Raw genomic sequence first — 14197 nt, 5'->3', positions numbered from 1 at the left:
CTTTTGCTCGGATAGATATGGCTTATAAGAGAAAATAAATAAGGAAAATGCTAAAGTTATTAAAATGTTACTGCACAAATCGTACAAATTTATGTGGTAATAATGAATGTAATTAGTGAACTTTAACTACTTACTAAATGAGTGTTTGAATTCTTTTTATAGTGATTAGTGACACATTTGATTTGTAAGCTTTATGTAATAAAATTTGTAATATCTTCAATATCACTCAAAATATAAATACATGTCTATACTCTATAGTAGTATTTATAAAGATATGAACACTTATCTCTAGGTTTTGACAAAGACTTTTAAATTCACGCGAGTAAAACCAAAGAATGTTGAATCAAGACATCTTTTTATTATTTCAAGTAACGAACTAGATCCCCCTACGAACTCTCAAGACTTATTGGTATGTAGGTACCATGCAGTTCCCACATACTAGGACTTACAATAGTCCGCTGAAATATTGAAATTTACCAATACGACCCTAGACTATAGAACATATAAAGAGCACCAAAAGAAAGAGAATGGACATTAGGGTTTATTCTCAATGGGTGGCTGAGGGAAGCCACCTCCTTTTACGAGCTACTTTTATCTGTTTAAAAAAGTATACTTAGCTCCCGACAATAAACTCTACAATTAGGGTTTTCTTTGATAGCGAATTGTTCACATGGACGTTTATTGGGCGTAAGCATATGGCCCAATACTGACCGTTTTTGTCCACAAAGAAAAAGTTTACCCAAATCGATTTGGAGGAAAATTCCTCCAACGTACTACATAGATGTTGAAAAGACCATCTACATGAACTTTTAATCACATGAAATTTGTAATGAGTTGTGTGACTTGTTTAAATAATTCTTGTAAATAGGCTTATAAATCGTCATGTAATAAGTTGTAAAAGATTCTTCCAAAGTGGTTAAAAAAATTTATCTAGAAAATTAAAACTAATGTGAAAGGATTTTAGGGATACATATGATTGTAATCAATCAGTGCAAGTTAATTATGTGTAAGCTCAAATCTCACAAATTATGCAAACAAGCAATAAAAAAAAAATTTTAAAATCAAGGGCTGGCCAAGGGAGTTTGAGGAAGAAATTTCAAGAGCATGACTCTAGTTCTTACACAAATTCGTCAATGTCCAAGATGTATAGAAGATAAAACCTCAAAGAGCTAGATTCTTACCCCCATGGTAACCCTAATTAATAACTTAGTACTTATAATTTTTAAAGGGGTCCCTTTTTTGTGCAGCAATCAGAGAATAACTACTAGGAAGTAGGGATTTTTTTTTTTTAATGAAGAGATAGGATTATATTTTTATGAATCGTGTTAACAGACATCATAAAGTGTTTGTTAAGAAATTGCTTTATGTCAAATATTTTACTTTATATTATATTTTTTTACTAGCTTTATGGGATGTGGAATCAATTGAGCTAACTTTTTAAGTCTCACTTATCACTTCAGTCATATTTTTAGTCTCTCATCAATTCATGCCAATTTTTTTATTAACCGTACCTTACAATAACTCATCATTAATGGGCACTATACAATGCTTGTTAACATTTCCCTATTTTTATTAGAAAGCAATAGCTGGACACATGAAATGTTTTCAAGGAAAGCTACATTTCGCTCAAGGAAACGCCTGAGGAAAGAGTTTAGTCTTAACTTTGTTTTGTGTGAAATGAAATCAAAGATATGAAACATGTGTGATTACTAAGTCCACCACAAATTGTATTGTGGCCCCGCCATGGCTCTCATTGTATTCGAGCATAAAGTTCAAATCCCATAGCTTCATTAGTGTGTGTGTGTATATATATATATTCCTTCAAAAATATATTCTGCTTTTGCTAGATTTTTCCTCCCACCAACATCTAATGCAGGATCATTTGAGCGAGCATGCTTGTAGGTCATTAAATGAGCACATAATTATAGAAACTTATTACTAGTTTGCATATGTTGCATAATTTGTAAGAATAATTAACATGATAGTTGGGGAAATATGGATTCGAATATTGAATGTTTCCATTGAAATCACTAGGAAGTGTTATTGGAAGGCTCTTGATATGAGAATTATTCAAACAATTATTCAAACAAGATAAAATGTACCATACATCCTTGCTTTCTTTAAAGACAACCGTTGGAAAACACACACACACAAAGAGTAATTATATTTTAAACTTATAGTTAAAGGATAGTTTCAAATTAAACCTCCACATTTAAAATAACAAATATATATATATATATATATATATATATCAAATCAAGCATTTTGTGCATGAAGAAATGCTAACTTACGCTCCGTTTGTTTCAATGGAAAATCTTGTGTAAAGATAGTTTTCCTTATTTTCCAGTGTTTGGTCGCATAAAAAAAGATTAGTCAAAGGAAAACTATCTTTGGTCAAAATAAAAAGTATGGCTTATTTTTGGAGATTGTTTTTCATTAAATTTTTTTTGGAAAACAAATCTATCTCATAGAAAGCTAAATAAGAGAAGTTATGAAGTTGTTTTTTAACTCATTTAAAGTTGCTACCAAACATTAGAAAATGAGATAGTTTTATAGAAAATGTTTTTTTAAAAATAACTCATTTTCTAGAAAACATCATTGCTGAAACAAACAGAGCGTTAAGTTATAAAGTTCTTGGCCCCTAAAAGTACAAATTAAATATTAATAAATACTTAATTAAGAGATAAAATTCTCCTAAAAACTTGAACTCTAGCTCCTCTCTCTCTCTCTTCCGCATCTTACAATAACTTAAACATGCCTAATAGTAAAAGAAAAGTACAATTATTCTAATATTTAATTAACCTAGTTAATAGGGTAACAAATTAATGGCCAGAATTCATTCAAGTCATGTGGTGAAAGAACTAGCCGACACAAACTAATTATCATCTATTGGGGCTGCATTGTCTGAAATATCTTGTAATTGGACTTTGGAGCCAGAAGGAGTTAATAGATTCAATCCTATTGTACTGACCACAAAAATAAATGAACAAAGAGATAAAGTAAAAGTCTATTGCATTAAAATTTCCAACATGAAGCATATTCTTTCTATTTCTTAATTTCAAATGTCAATAATTTATTGTTTGTTATGACTTATGAACCCGCCTAGCACCTCATATGTTTAGACAAAATTTGACTGATCTTTCATTTTACAAATAAAAAATCACAAGCGCAACTGACACAATTTAAAAAAAAAATAATTATTGAAGTAGTTGATTGTGACTAATGAGAAAAAAATAATTTACATAAAAAATTAATATTATTCATCATTTACCGTTAATTATTTTAGCAAATATGAAAAATATTGTGAAAAAAAAGGTTGTGAATGTAACATTAGTCCTAACAAATATATGGATAAATTTTTACCAATCACAAAGGATCAATTATCAATTGACACTACTTGATCTATGAATATAACATATCATGCATTACCTTTTTTTTCTCTCCAAAATATTTAACCCACTTGGCCATTTCTCTTCTACTTTTTTTTTTTTAATGTAAATCATCGCCCACTTTCTCTTCTAACACTGCAATTCTTTCTCTTGTTGATCATTTTCTTACACCAATTCTCTTTCTCCAAGAGTCCAAGTAAAACTAAAGATTTTGTTTTCAAAGAGAATATATTTTTCTCATCTATTTTTCAAAGAGAATCTGGCAACCCCGGAATTCTGTTTTCCTGCAGAGAATTTTTTAAGTCCCAAGAGATGCGGCTTCTAACTACGACTACGAGGAATAATAACTTCCAAACCGAAATTACCGGAGCACTCTTCTCAATAAGCCGACATCATAACCTATAATCTTTGCAGGACCCACAGTTTTAGCTTTGAGCCTACCATACCTACAAGTGTGCACTATTATTTTCTAAAGTTTTTCTTGATTATATACCAAACCCAAAGCTAGTGAAACCAAAATCTTTTTTTTGACACTCTCACTCTCTATATTAATTTAATCCTAATTCTATCTAAAAAGTTACCATTTTTATTATAATTATTTTATTTTAATAGACTGTAATTAACTGTCATTATTTTTATATAAATTTATTATTTTTCTCTTTCTGTACTGCGTAAATAGCTATGACAAAAATTATGTTTTTTTTTTTTTGGTGCTAAATTTTTTGCTTCCAAGATTTATTAGTTCCTATGTGGCTCCTATTTCTATGTGTTGTGTGTCGCCTTCGCCCATGCTGGCACAGTCATTTTTAATAAGATGTTTTTATTAAATAATAAAATGTAAATTAGAGTGAGCAGAAACAAAACAAAAAAAAAAAAGGATGAAAAAGATAGGAATGGCAAAGAGAGAGAGAGAAAGACAGTGATGGTGGAGATGGACTACTGCTTTTGGGTTTGTTCCCTCGAGAAAAGGATAAAAACCACAAAAGTAGAAGCTGATCTCTATCTAACAGTTTTTGTCCCTACATAGAACCTCCATTTTACCGTTTGGGTCTTCACCGTTTTTTCATAAAAACCTTTACTTTTCCATGCCTGTTTCTTAGTTCACTTCCCAAGCATACTGTTTACTGTATCTGGGTCTTTGTTTGCATGTTGTACTTAGGTGATATGAGTAAGTGAGTTTTAGCAATCATGTGGGTTTTCTAAGTACATTGGCATTTGCCATTTTCTTCATGGAGGTTGGGCTCTGCGTTTGTGTTGCCCTGTGCCTCTTCACAGTGGCTAATAGTGTCACAGACCCTAGTGACTTCAAAATTCTGAACGATTTCAGAGAAGGGTTGGAGAATCCAGAGCTTCTCAAGTGGCCTGGCAATGGAGATGAAGACCCATGTGGCCCTCCATCTTGGCCTCATGTGATCTGTTCAGGGGATAAAGTGTCACAGATTCAGGTTCAGAGTCTTGGTCTCATAGGACCTTTGCCTCAAAACTTTAACCAACTCTCAAAGCTTTCCAATTTGGGCCTTCAAAGAAACAAGTTCAATGGGTCATTGCCCACCTTTAGTGGGTTATCAGAGTTAGAATTTGCCTACCTAGATTATAATGAATTTGATTCAATCCCCTCTGATTTCTTTGATGAACTTAGCAGTATTCGTGTTCTGGCTTTGGATTACAATCCTTTTAATGCGAGTACTGGTTGGTCTCTTCCAGATGGGTTAGCAAAATCAGTTCAATTGACAAATCTTTCTTTGGTAAATAGTTATTTAGCTGGACCATTGCCAGAATTTCTAGGCACATTACCTTCTCTCTCAAACTTGAAGCTTTCATATAACAACTTATCTGGTGTGATTCCAGCTAGTTTTGGGCAGTCATTGATGCAGATCTTGTGGCTGAATGATCAAAATGGTGGAGGGATGACTGGTCCAATTGATGTAATTGCATCAATGACTTCACTGACACAGCTTTGGCTACATGGAAACCAGTTCACAGGGACTATTCCACAAGGCATAGGAAACCTGACATCCTTGAAAGATCTCAACCTCAATGGAAACCAACTTGTTGGTCTGATTCCTGAGGGTTTAGCAAGTTTGGAGCTTGCCAACTTGGACTTGAACAATAACAGGCTAATGGGTCCAATACCAAAGTTTAAAGCTGGTAATGTTTCTTTTGCTTACAATTCTTTTTGTCAACCTGATCCTGGGATAAAATGTTCCCCTGATGTTATTGCACTTTTGGATTTTCTTGGTGATGTGAATTATCCCTCGAGTCTTACTTCTGACTGGTCTGGTGATGACCCGTGTCGAGGGCCATGGTTGGGATTGAGTTGCAAACCCAATTCCCAGGTTTCTATTTTAAATTTGCCAAGACATGGGCTTAATGGTACTCTAAGTCCTTCAATTGCAAAATTAGACTCTTTGATGGAAATTAGGCTTGCAGGAAACAATTTAAATGGTGTTGTCCCTGATAATTTTACTGCATTGAAATCATTGAGATTGTTGGATTTGAGCGGAAACAATCTTGAGCCACCACTACCAAATTTTCATCAAAGTGTGAAGGTTATTACTGAGGGAAATCCTCTGTTTGTTGCTAATCAGACTGAGGCTCCACTACCTGCTAAGAATCCACCACCCATGAGTCCAGATTCTCCCTCTAATAGTACACCACACCATCCCGCCCCTGCACAACAATCACCATCCTATAGACCACCTCCCCCACTTAGGGGCTCAAGCTCTAATTCTTCTAGTACTGTTTCAGTGCAATCCCAACCAAAAAGCTCCAAAGGATTGAAAACAGTAATTATTTTGGTAGGAGCTGCTGTTATTGCAGTTGTGGTTCTTCTGGTGATTATTTTATATGTATGCTGTTGTAAGAAGGGGAAACACACTTTAGAAGCTCCTAGTTCCATTGTGGTTCATCCTAGAGACCCATCTGATCCAGAAAATATGGTTAAGATTGCAGTATCGAATAACACCACTGGAAGTTTGTCTACTCTAACAGGAACTAGTTCTACAAGTGACACCAGCAGCGGAACTGAAAATTCTCATGTGATTGAATCTGGGAACCTGATCATATCTGTTCAAGTTCTCCGCAAGGTGACTAAAGATTTTGCACCACAAAATGAGCTTGGCCGGGGTGGATTTGGAACTGTTTATAAGGGTGAATTAGAAGATGGTACAAAAATAGCTGTTAAGAGAATGGAGGGTGGGGTGATTGGCAGCAAAGCGCTGGATGAATTTGGGGCTGAAATTGCTGTTCTGTCTAAGGTCCGGCACCGCCATTTGGTATCTCTGTTGGGGTACTCTATCGAAGGCAACGAAAGGATTCTTGTGTATGAGTATATGCCTCAGGGTGCTCTAAGCAGGCATCTTTTCCATTGGGAGAGCCTGAATTTGGAGCCACTATCTTGGACCAGGAGGCTCTCAATTGCATTGGATGTTGCTAGAGGAATGGAGTATCTTCATAATCTGGCTCGTGAAACCTTCATACACCGAGATCTCAAGTCTTCAAACATTCTTTTAGGTGATGACTTTCGGGCAAAAGTTTCAGATTTTGGGTTAGTCAAACTTGCTCCAGATGGTGAGAAATCTGTTGCTACTAAGCTTGCTGGGACATTTGGATACCTCGCACCTGAATATGCTGGTAAGATTTTTTTCCCTTTTTGGCCCCCTGTCACTTCTCAATTTTGGCATTGGTTAGATATTAGTTCATAGATATTGAGGATGTAAAACAAAACTACATATGCCATGATTTACTACTACTGTGAATATAATCTTGATAACATTGTTGCATTTTGTATATAATCTCTTCTTCTTTTTTTTATAGTTTTTAGTCAGTTCTAAGATGGCATGCTTAATCCCTTGTAGTGCCTGTTAATTCCATTTCCAAAATGCAAAAGGAGGTAATTTACGGTCTCAGTTGTGTAAAGTTTTTACAATTCTGAGTATTTGTAATTAGAATTTCATTGAGTTGCTGTGGTCACAACTTAATAAAACAGGTACTATTACCAAAAAGATATTGAAGATGATGCTGGAAAATCACTACTTGTCTACTTAGGCTTTCTTCTACCCAACAAATTTTCGTACATTTGAGTGAGCATAAAAGTTGCATTTCAGGGAGGAACATGGTCCAAGATATCATGCAAATTAAAACTATGTGCATCTTATAGGCCCCTATAGAGTGTTTCAATTTATGTCACACCAATTTCCTGAAGCGGGACAAAACCAAAACAATACAACAATAAAATTGAAGAACAGACAAAAAGGATAGATCTCACCTTGGAGTCAACATAAAACAAGAGAGAACAAACCTCTAGGAGTTCGTCCCTAAGGTTAGCTAGATTCAGCTCCAGATCATTGGAAATTTCCAAGAGAGATTTTATTAATCAATAATACTCTAATCTGTCTCCATATGAGTACAATGTACAATGCTATGCTTATAGACTAATAAACCTAGTGGACTTAGGAAACAACAGTTCTAATTGACTTGGGAAATCCCCATTATTGACTTACAAAAATAATCTTGATGGTAGGAAATAAAATACTAATTACCTAATTAACTAATAATACCTAACAGAAAATCCAAGTGAACCCAAAATTAAATTAGACTAAATTAGAACAACTTTTACACACTTCCCACATTATTTAGCATGCACATTTACTTCTATTTTACACTAAATGCAAGCTTTTCTTTCCTGTTCTTGTTAATAAGTTCTATGTTTTGTTAGCCCAAAACTTTTTTCTTTTTAATATGCTTTATTTCTGAAAATGCCCCAAAGTGATTGACAACCTGCAACATAGCTATTTCAAGTTTCTGCTTTTCTGACAAAGATTGTTCTAGTAGAGATCAATACTAAACTGCAGATTTTTAGAAACACAACTATATACAAGTATGTGGTGTAAAGAAATTAAAAAAGTGAATTTAAATACTGCTTCCAATGAGTATGATATAGTTATAGACTTATGACTCTGATCCTTAGTGTATGTCCAAATTAAACTGTTCAATTGTATTTGAATTCCAAGGTAAACAATTTCTTGATCATCAAAAGGTCAGGATCTTTGGGTGTTCTTGAGATGATAGCCTTTTCAAAATTTTGTCTTTATATCACATGGTTTGATGCACTTAAAGAGTCTCCTTATATATCATTTCTATGGGTTTCAGTGATGGGGAAAATCACAACTAAAGCTGATGTGTTCAGCTTCGGAGTGGTGTTGATGGAACTTTTGACTGGATTAATGGCACTTGATGAGAGTCGTTCAGAGGAAAGCCGGTACTTGGCTGAGTGGTTTTGGCGAATCAAATCAAGCAAAGAGAGTCTTATGGCTGCCATTGATACAGCTATCGATGTAGATGAAGAGACCTTTGAGAGCATCTCTATCATTGCTGAACTTGCTGGACATTGTACTGCGAGGGAGCCATCTCATCGGCCTGATATGGGCCATGCAGTGAATGTGCTGTCTCTACTCGTTGAAAAATGGAAGCCAATGACCGACGAATCAGAGTATATCTCTGGAATTGATTACAGTCTACCCCTTCCACAGATGTTAAAGGTTTGGCAGGAAACAGAAAGCAAAGTCAGTTTTACTAGTATTAATAGTAGCAAGGGAAGTATTCCAGCAAGGCCTGCTGGATTTGCAGATTCCTTCACTTCTGCTGATGGTCGATGAGTAAAGTCCCAGTCAGTTCTAATTATTGGGTTTTGTTGCATTCTTCTCAAATATGTTGGTTATTTAGTTGATCCCAATATATCTACATTGTGCTTTCATGATTGCACACAATAATTTCATGGTTAGAATTCATGTGCCCAAGGTATACTTCCCTTAGTGCTTCTGGATTTCATTCTTGAACTCTGAGAACTGGAACAGTGATGTAGATAAAGAGCAGTAATTTATACTTTGTTTGTTTGTTGTTCCTTGAATTATGTGGTCTGCTTTTATACCTATTTCATTTTGCTTTGTTAAGACTTGATGTCATTTAAAAACCTATCAAGCATCAATTAATTTCAGATTTTCATCATGACTTCTTGATTTTCCCCTAAATGTTCTATTTCTTTTCCCTCTTAACCAACAGTGGGGGGCCCAGGACATGTATGTGGAACCCTTTAAAAAAGAATTAGAAATATGTTTATTACTAAAAAATTACATGGGTACATAAGAAATAACAGCCTACATGCCAGGCAGTAACGGAAAGAACCATAGCTCAGTTACAGTGAGCTCATCCATCACCTAAAAACCATTTTCTAAGTGTAGAGAGTATGTGTTCCATGTTTATTGATGCCCATTGGCTAATTATCCCAGTCATGAGGAAAAGGAAGCCCTGCAACTAGTAAATTTTGCTTTTTGTACTGAGTTTGATCAGTTATGGACAGGGGAACCTCCCCTTTGTTTTATAATCATATTGTAATTAATTCTCTCTTCTTTGTTCAATAAAGATTTATTTTCTATCTTCTCCTCAAAAAAGAAATAACAGCCTACATCAACTGAGCAGGCAAATCTTCCAACTAATTACAATCATCAAAAATAGAAATAAAATACTTTGCTAACAATACAGAAACACTATTAGATTTGGATGGAAGAAAATGAAACTCCGATGGCGTGCAATCCAGGCAATGTCATTAACCAAAAAAAAAATTTGCTTCCTCATACTTTAAGTTTTCTTATATATACTTTATTCAAATATTTAAAGAACTTCTATAAAAACAAATAAACTGTTAATAAAAAGGATGCGAAATCGATAAATGATTTAATAATAAAACTATATCTTTTTTTTTTCTTTACTATTCTACCTCCCAAATGCATTATAAAAAATATAACACATAATTTTATTATTAAAGTTGGGAGGAGGTTTGGTTCTTCATCAGGTAAGCTACTCGAGTTTATTGTCAGCAGAAGAGAAATTGAATCGTTACGAAGTCCTATAGGGAAATGTCGATGTATAGTGTTAAAAGGGTTTTTTTTTTTTTTTTCTCCCCCAGTGTTAAGGACCGGCTCTCATTTTACTAATATACTATTAGATTCATCACTTATTGCTGCATCAATTCTTCTACAACCACACATTTTGCTGCAAACATGTTAAAATGGTCACTCAAAGTAGTAGGCTATCTCACTTTCACATTAATTCATCATTTTTTTTTTTTTTTGCAAGACTCAAAATTGACCACTTAAAATTTGTGTCATTAACTCAAACGATCATCTAGTATTATTGAAATTGTCCTAATTTTTATCACAACTTGATGATATGTGTAAGAGCATCCACATCAGCTTCTTCATTTTACACATTCACTTTTACACTAAAAAGCCACTTTTTTTTTATTTTACACATCTAATTTTACAAAACCTCCACATCAGTTCATCTATCCTACCACCATTTTTAATTAAATAATTAATTTTCTTTAATATTTTATTATTTTCCCCCAACTACCTCTTAAATTACCTCTCTCTCTCTCCCAGCTCATTTCTCACTTTTGCTCTCTCTCTCTAAACCCATCTCTCAAACTCTCCCTCTCCCTCTCCCTCTCCATCAACTCCCTCTTCGATCACCAGCTCAGATCACCATCCGCGAGCTCCGATCGCGATCTGCGAGCTCCGATCGCCGATCCTCGAGCTCCGATCGCGATCCGCGAGCTCCGATCGCCGATCCGCGAGCTCCGATCGCCGATCCTCGAGCTCCGATCGCGATCCGCCAGCTCCGATCCAGAGTCCGCGAGCTCTGATCCACGACAAGACCCACGAGCTCCGACCAGTCAAGCACCGATCCGTGTTTGTTTGTGTATGTCTGTATTTTTTTTTTTTTTTGAGCAAAGTATATCTCTATATATTCTGGGTTGAGAAAAAGATGAGAGAATGAGTCTGTTGAAAACGGATGAGAGAGAGAAGAAAAGGAGCGAAGGAGAAATGATAAAATATTGTATAAACGAGCTACAGTATCCGTGTAAATATACACCGTACTGTAGCTCGGGGATGGTTTTACACTATTTTACCCAGTTTTAGCTCCACTAATGTAGCTCAAAATATGTAAAATTGAAAAAAATTTGCATTATATATGATTATCCACCAACTGATGTGGATGCTCTAACTGTGATAAGTTAACCACCACATTTATATAAACTCATCACTTGCAACAAAAGTTGTGTCCACACACATTAACTCAACCAATTATCCAAGACTATTGAAATTATCCTAATTTTTGCCATAATTTGATGATATGTGTGACTGTAATAAGTTAACCACAATTTTATATAAGCTCGCCACTTGCAAGAAAAGTTGTGTACACACTTTTTCTCAACCTAGTCTCACACTTATTCGCTTACTAATTTGAGCGTGACTACCCTACCCGTTTTCACAATCGCTAACATGCTGGGTGAATGTTTACAAGTAAAATATAAAGAGAATCAAATACTGGTGGGATGAAATTCAAAACCCATGCCTGATGTTGGCCCTTACCCCGAGGCCAACCAGCGTGATGGTCAATCCTATACTTGATTATCTTTTTATATTTGTGGCCAAAATTAAATCCACGTAACCATGTTCCAGATTCTATCTTTTGTAAAAAATATATTTGCTACTCATGAAGAATAACAGTCAGTAAAGAATACATTAACTCCTTTCATTTCTCTATCTAGTTCTCTTTCAAGTCGATCCACTCATCAAACAAAACGGTTTTTGAAGTTTGAACAACAAAATGAACGTTACCGCCTACACTAACACAGCCACCCCAACCCAACTCTCTTCTCCTCCCAAGACACCAAAACCACCACTCCCAACCCAACCCTCCTCCTTACCAAACCACCGTCACCGTGTCTCTCTCCCACAGACCAACAGACCCACCATTGACCCCGTTGTCTCATGGACTTCTTCCATTGCTCGCCACTGCCGAAATGCCCAACTACCCGAGGCCGCCGCAGAGTTTCAACGCATGAGACTAGCTGGGGTCGAACCCAATCACGTCACTTTCATTACGCTTCTCTCGGCTTGTGCTGATTTCCCACTTGAGAGTGTGGCTTTTGGGTCTTCAATCCATGCCTATGTTCGCAAGTTTGGTTTGCTGACAAACAATGTCATGGTCGGCACTGCACTCCTTGATATGTACGCAAAATGCAGACGCGTGGATCTTGCGAGAACGGTTTTTGATGAGATGGGTGTGAAGAATTCGGTGTCTTGGAATACTATGATTGATGGGTATATGAGGAATGGAAAAGTTGAGGACGCGATACGGCTGTTTGATGAAATGCCTGAGAGAGACGCGATTTCTTGGACTGCTTTGATTGGTGGGTTTGTTAAGAAGGATCACTTTGAGCAAGCCTTGCTATGGTTCCAAGAAATGCAGCTTGCCAGAGTGAAACCGGATTATGTCACCATTATTGCAGTACTTTCCGCGTGTGCCAATTTGGGAACCCTTGGTTTGGGGCTATGGATGAATCGATTTGTTATGAAGCAAGACTTTAAGGACAATATTAGGGTAAGTAACTCTTTGATAGACATGTATTCCCGATGTGGATGTATCGAATTTGCTCGTCAAATCTTTGAGAAAATGACGAAGCGAACCTTGGTATCATGGAATTCAATCATTGTAGGCTTTGCTGTTAACGGTCATGTAGAAGAAGCTCTGGAGTTCTTCGGTTTAATGCAGAAGGAAGGGTTCAAGCCGGATGGGATCAGCTTCACAGGAGCTCTTACTGCATGTAGCCATGCTGGATTAGTTGATGAGGGGCTCAAATTCTTTGATGAAATGAAAAGAGTTCATAGAATTACCCCTAGAATAGAGCACTATGGCTGCATAGTGGATCTTTATAGCCGTGCAGGGAGGTTGGAAGATGCACTGAATGTGATAGAAAACATGCCAATGAAGCCAAATGAAGTTGTTTTGGGGTCATTGTTGGCTGCTTGTAGGACTCATGGGAATGTCAGTTTGGCTGAAAGGTTAATGAATTATCTTTCTGAATTGGACCCCAGTGGCGATTCCAATTATGTTCTCCTTTCGAATATATATGCAGCCATTGGTAGGTGGGATGGTGCTAGCAAGATTAGAAGGACAATGAAGGCCCGTGGAATACAAAAGAAACCGGGATCTAGTTCAATTGAAATTGATTGTAGCATTCACGAATTTGTGGCTGGCGATAACTGCCATGCTGAAACAGATCGCATTCATGCAATGTTAGAGCTCCTGTCCCTTGAACTGAAACTATGTGGTTATGTGCCTCAAACCTGTGAAAGTGAATCTTATGAAGATGATTAAAACACATTATTGAGGTTTAGCAACAGACACAAGAATGTAATATATGTTTTTTGTTATATACTAATCAAGTTAAAGACATCATATTTTTCGCCTATAAATTTCTGTTTTAGATTGATTGCATGTGAAATTTTGTTAGCTCCAGAACCATGACTAATTAATCTATTCAGGGAAATGAAAGAAGAAGAAAATCCAAACAAAATTGTTCATTAAAGATTTTTTTTCTTTATTAAAAGAAAGCGTGTGTAACGTGTGATAACATTTTTTTTGTCTACGGAACCAACCAAAGTGTTATAAAAGGAACAATCTGGTCATTTCTTTAACCTCACAGGTTTGAAATTTCAAATTTAAAAATTATAGTAAGAGATCAGTTTGATTTTGAATCAAAATTCAGGAATTTTTTTTGCATTTTCTTTAAATCAGATTTAGTCTATTTCACCACAATGCAAAGCTAATGATCTAAAAATGGCAGATGTTACAAGGATATATGGATACACATATACATACATGTATATATGTATGGATACACAAGTATATATTTTAATGCAAAATGGAAGACTACAAAAGGAAGAATGATATATGTATAG

At 35.7% G+C, this 14197-nt stretch overlaps 2 protein-coding genes across 2 annotated transcripts; both read left to right on the top strand.

The window, feature by feature from the left end:
• The first annotated feature begins 4478 nt into the window (after positions 1-4478).
• Positions 4479-9297, top strand: LOC142607604 (receptor-like kinase TMK4). Its single transcript, XM_075779148.1, has 2 exons — positions 4479-7022; positions 8541-9297. Exons 1-2 carry the CDS (start codon positions 4619-4621, stop codon positions 9044-9046), a joined length of 2910 nt encoding a protein of 969 aa, XP_075635263.1. The 5' UTR covers positions 4479-4618; the 3' UTR covers positions 9047-9297.
• Positions 9298-11946: 2649 nt separating this feature from the next.
• Positions 11947-13711, top strand: LOC142607124 (pentatricopeptide repeat-containing protein At1g05750, chloroplastic). Its single transcript, XM_075778547.1, has one exon. The coding sequence runs from the start codon at positions 12060-12062 to the stop codon at positions 13611-13613; it is 1554 nt and encodes a 517-aa protein (XP_075634662.1). The 5' UTR covers positions 11947-12059; the 3' UTR covers positions 13614-13711.
• The last annotated feature ends 486 nt before the right edge of the window (positions 13712-14197 follow it).

Source organism: Castanea sativa, chromosome 8 (genome assembly GCF_040712315.1).
Source record: "Castanea sativa cultivar Marrone di Chiusa Pesio chromosome 8, ASM4071231v1".
Taxonomy (NCBI): Eukaryota; Viridiplantae; Streptophyta; class Magnoliopsida; order Fagales; family Fagaceae; genus Castanea; species Castanea sativa.
The sequence above is the reverse complement of the archived record's forward strand: the minus strand, read 5'-3'. Positions and strand labels throughout refer to the sequence as shown.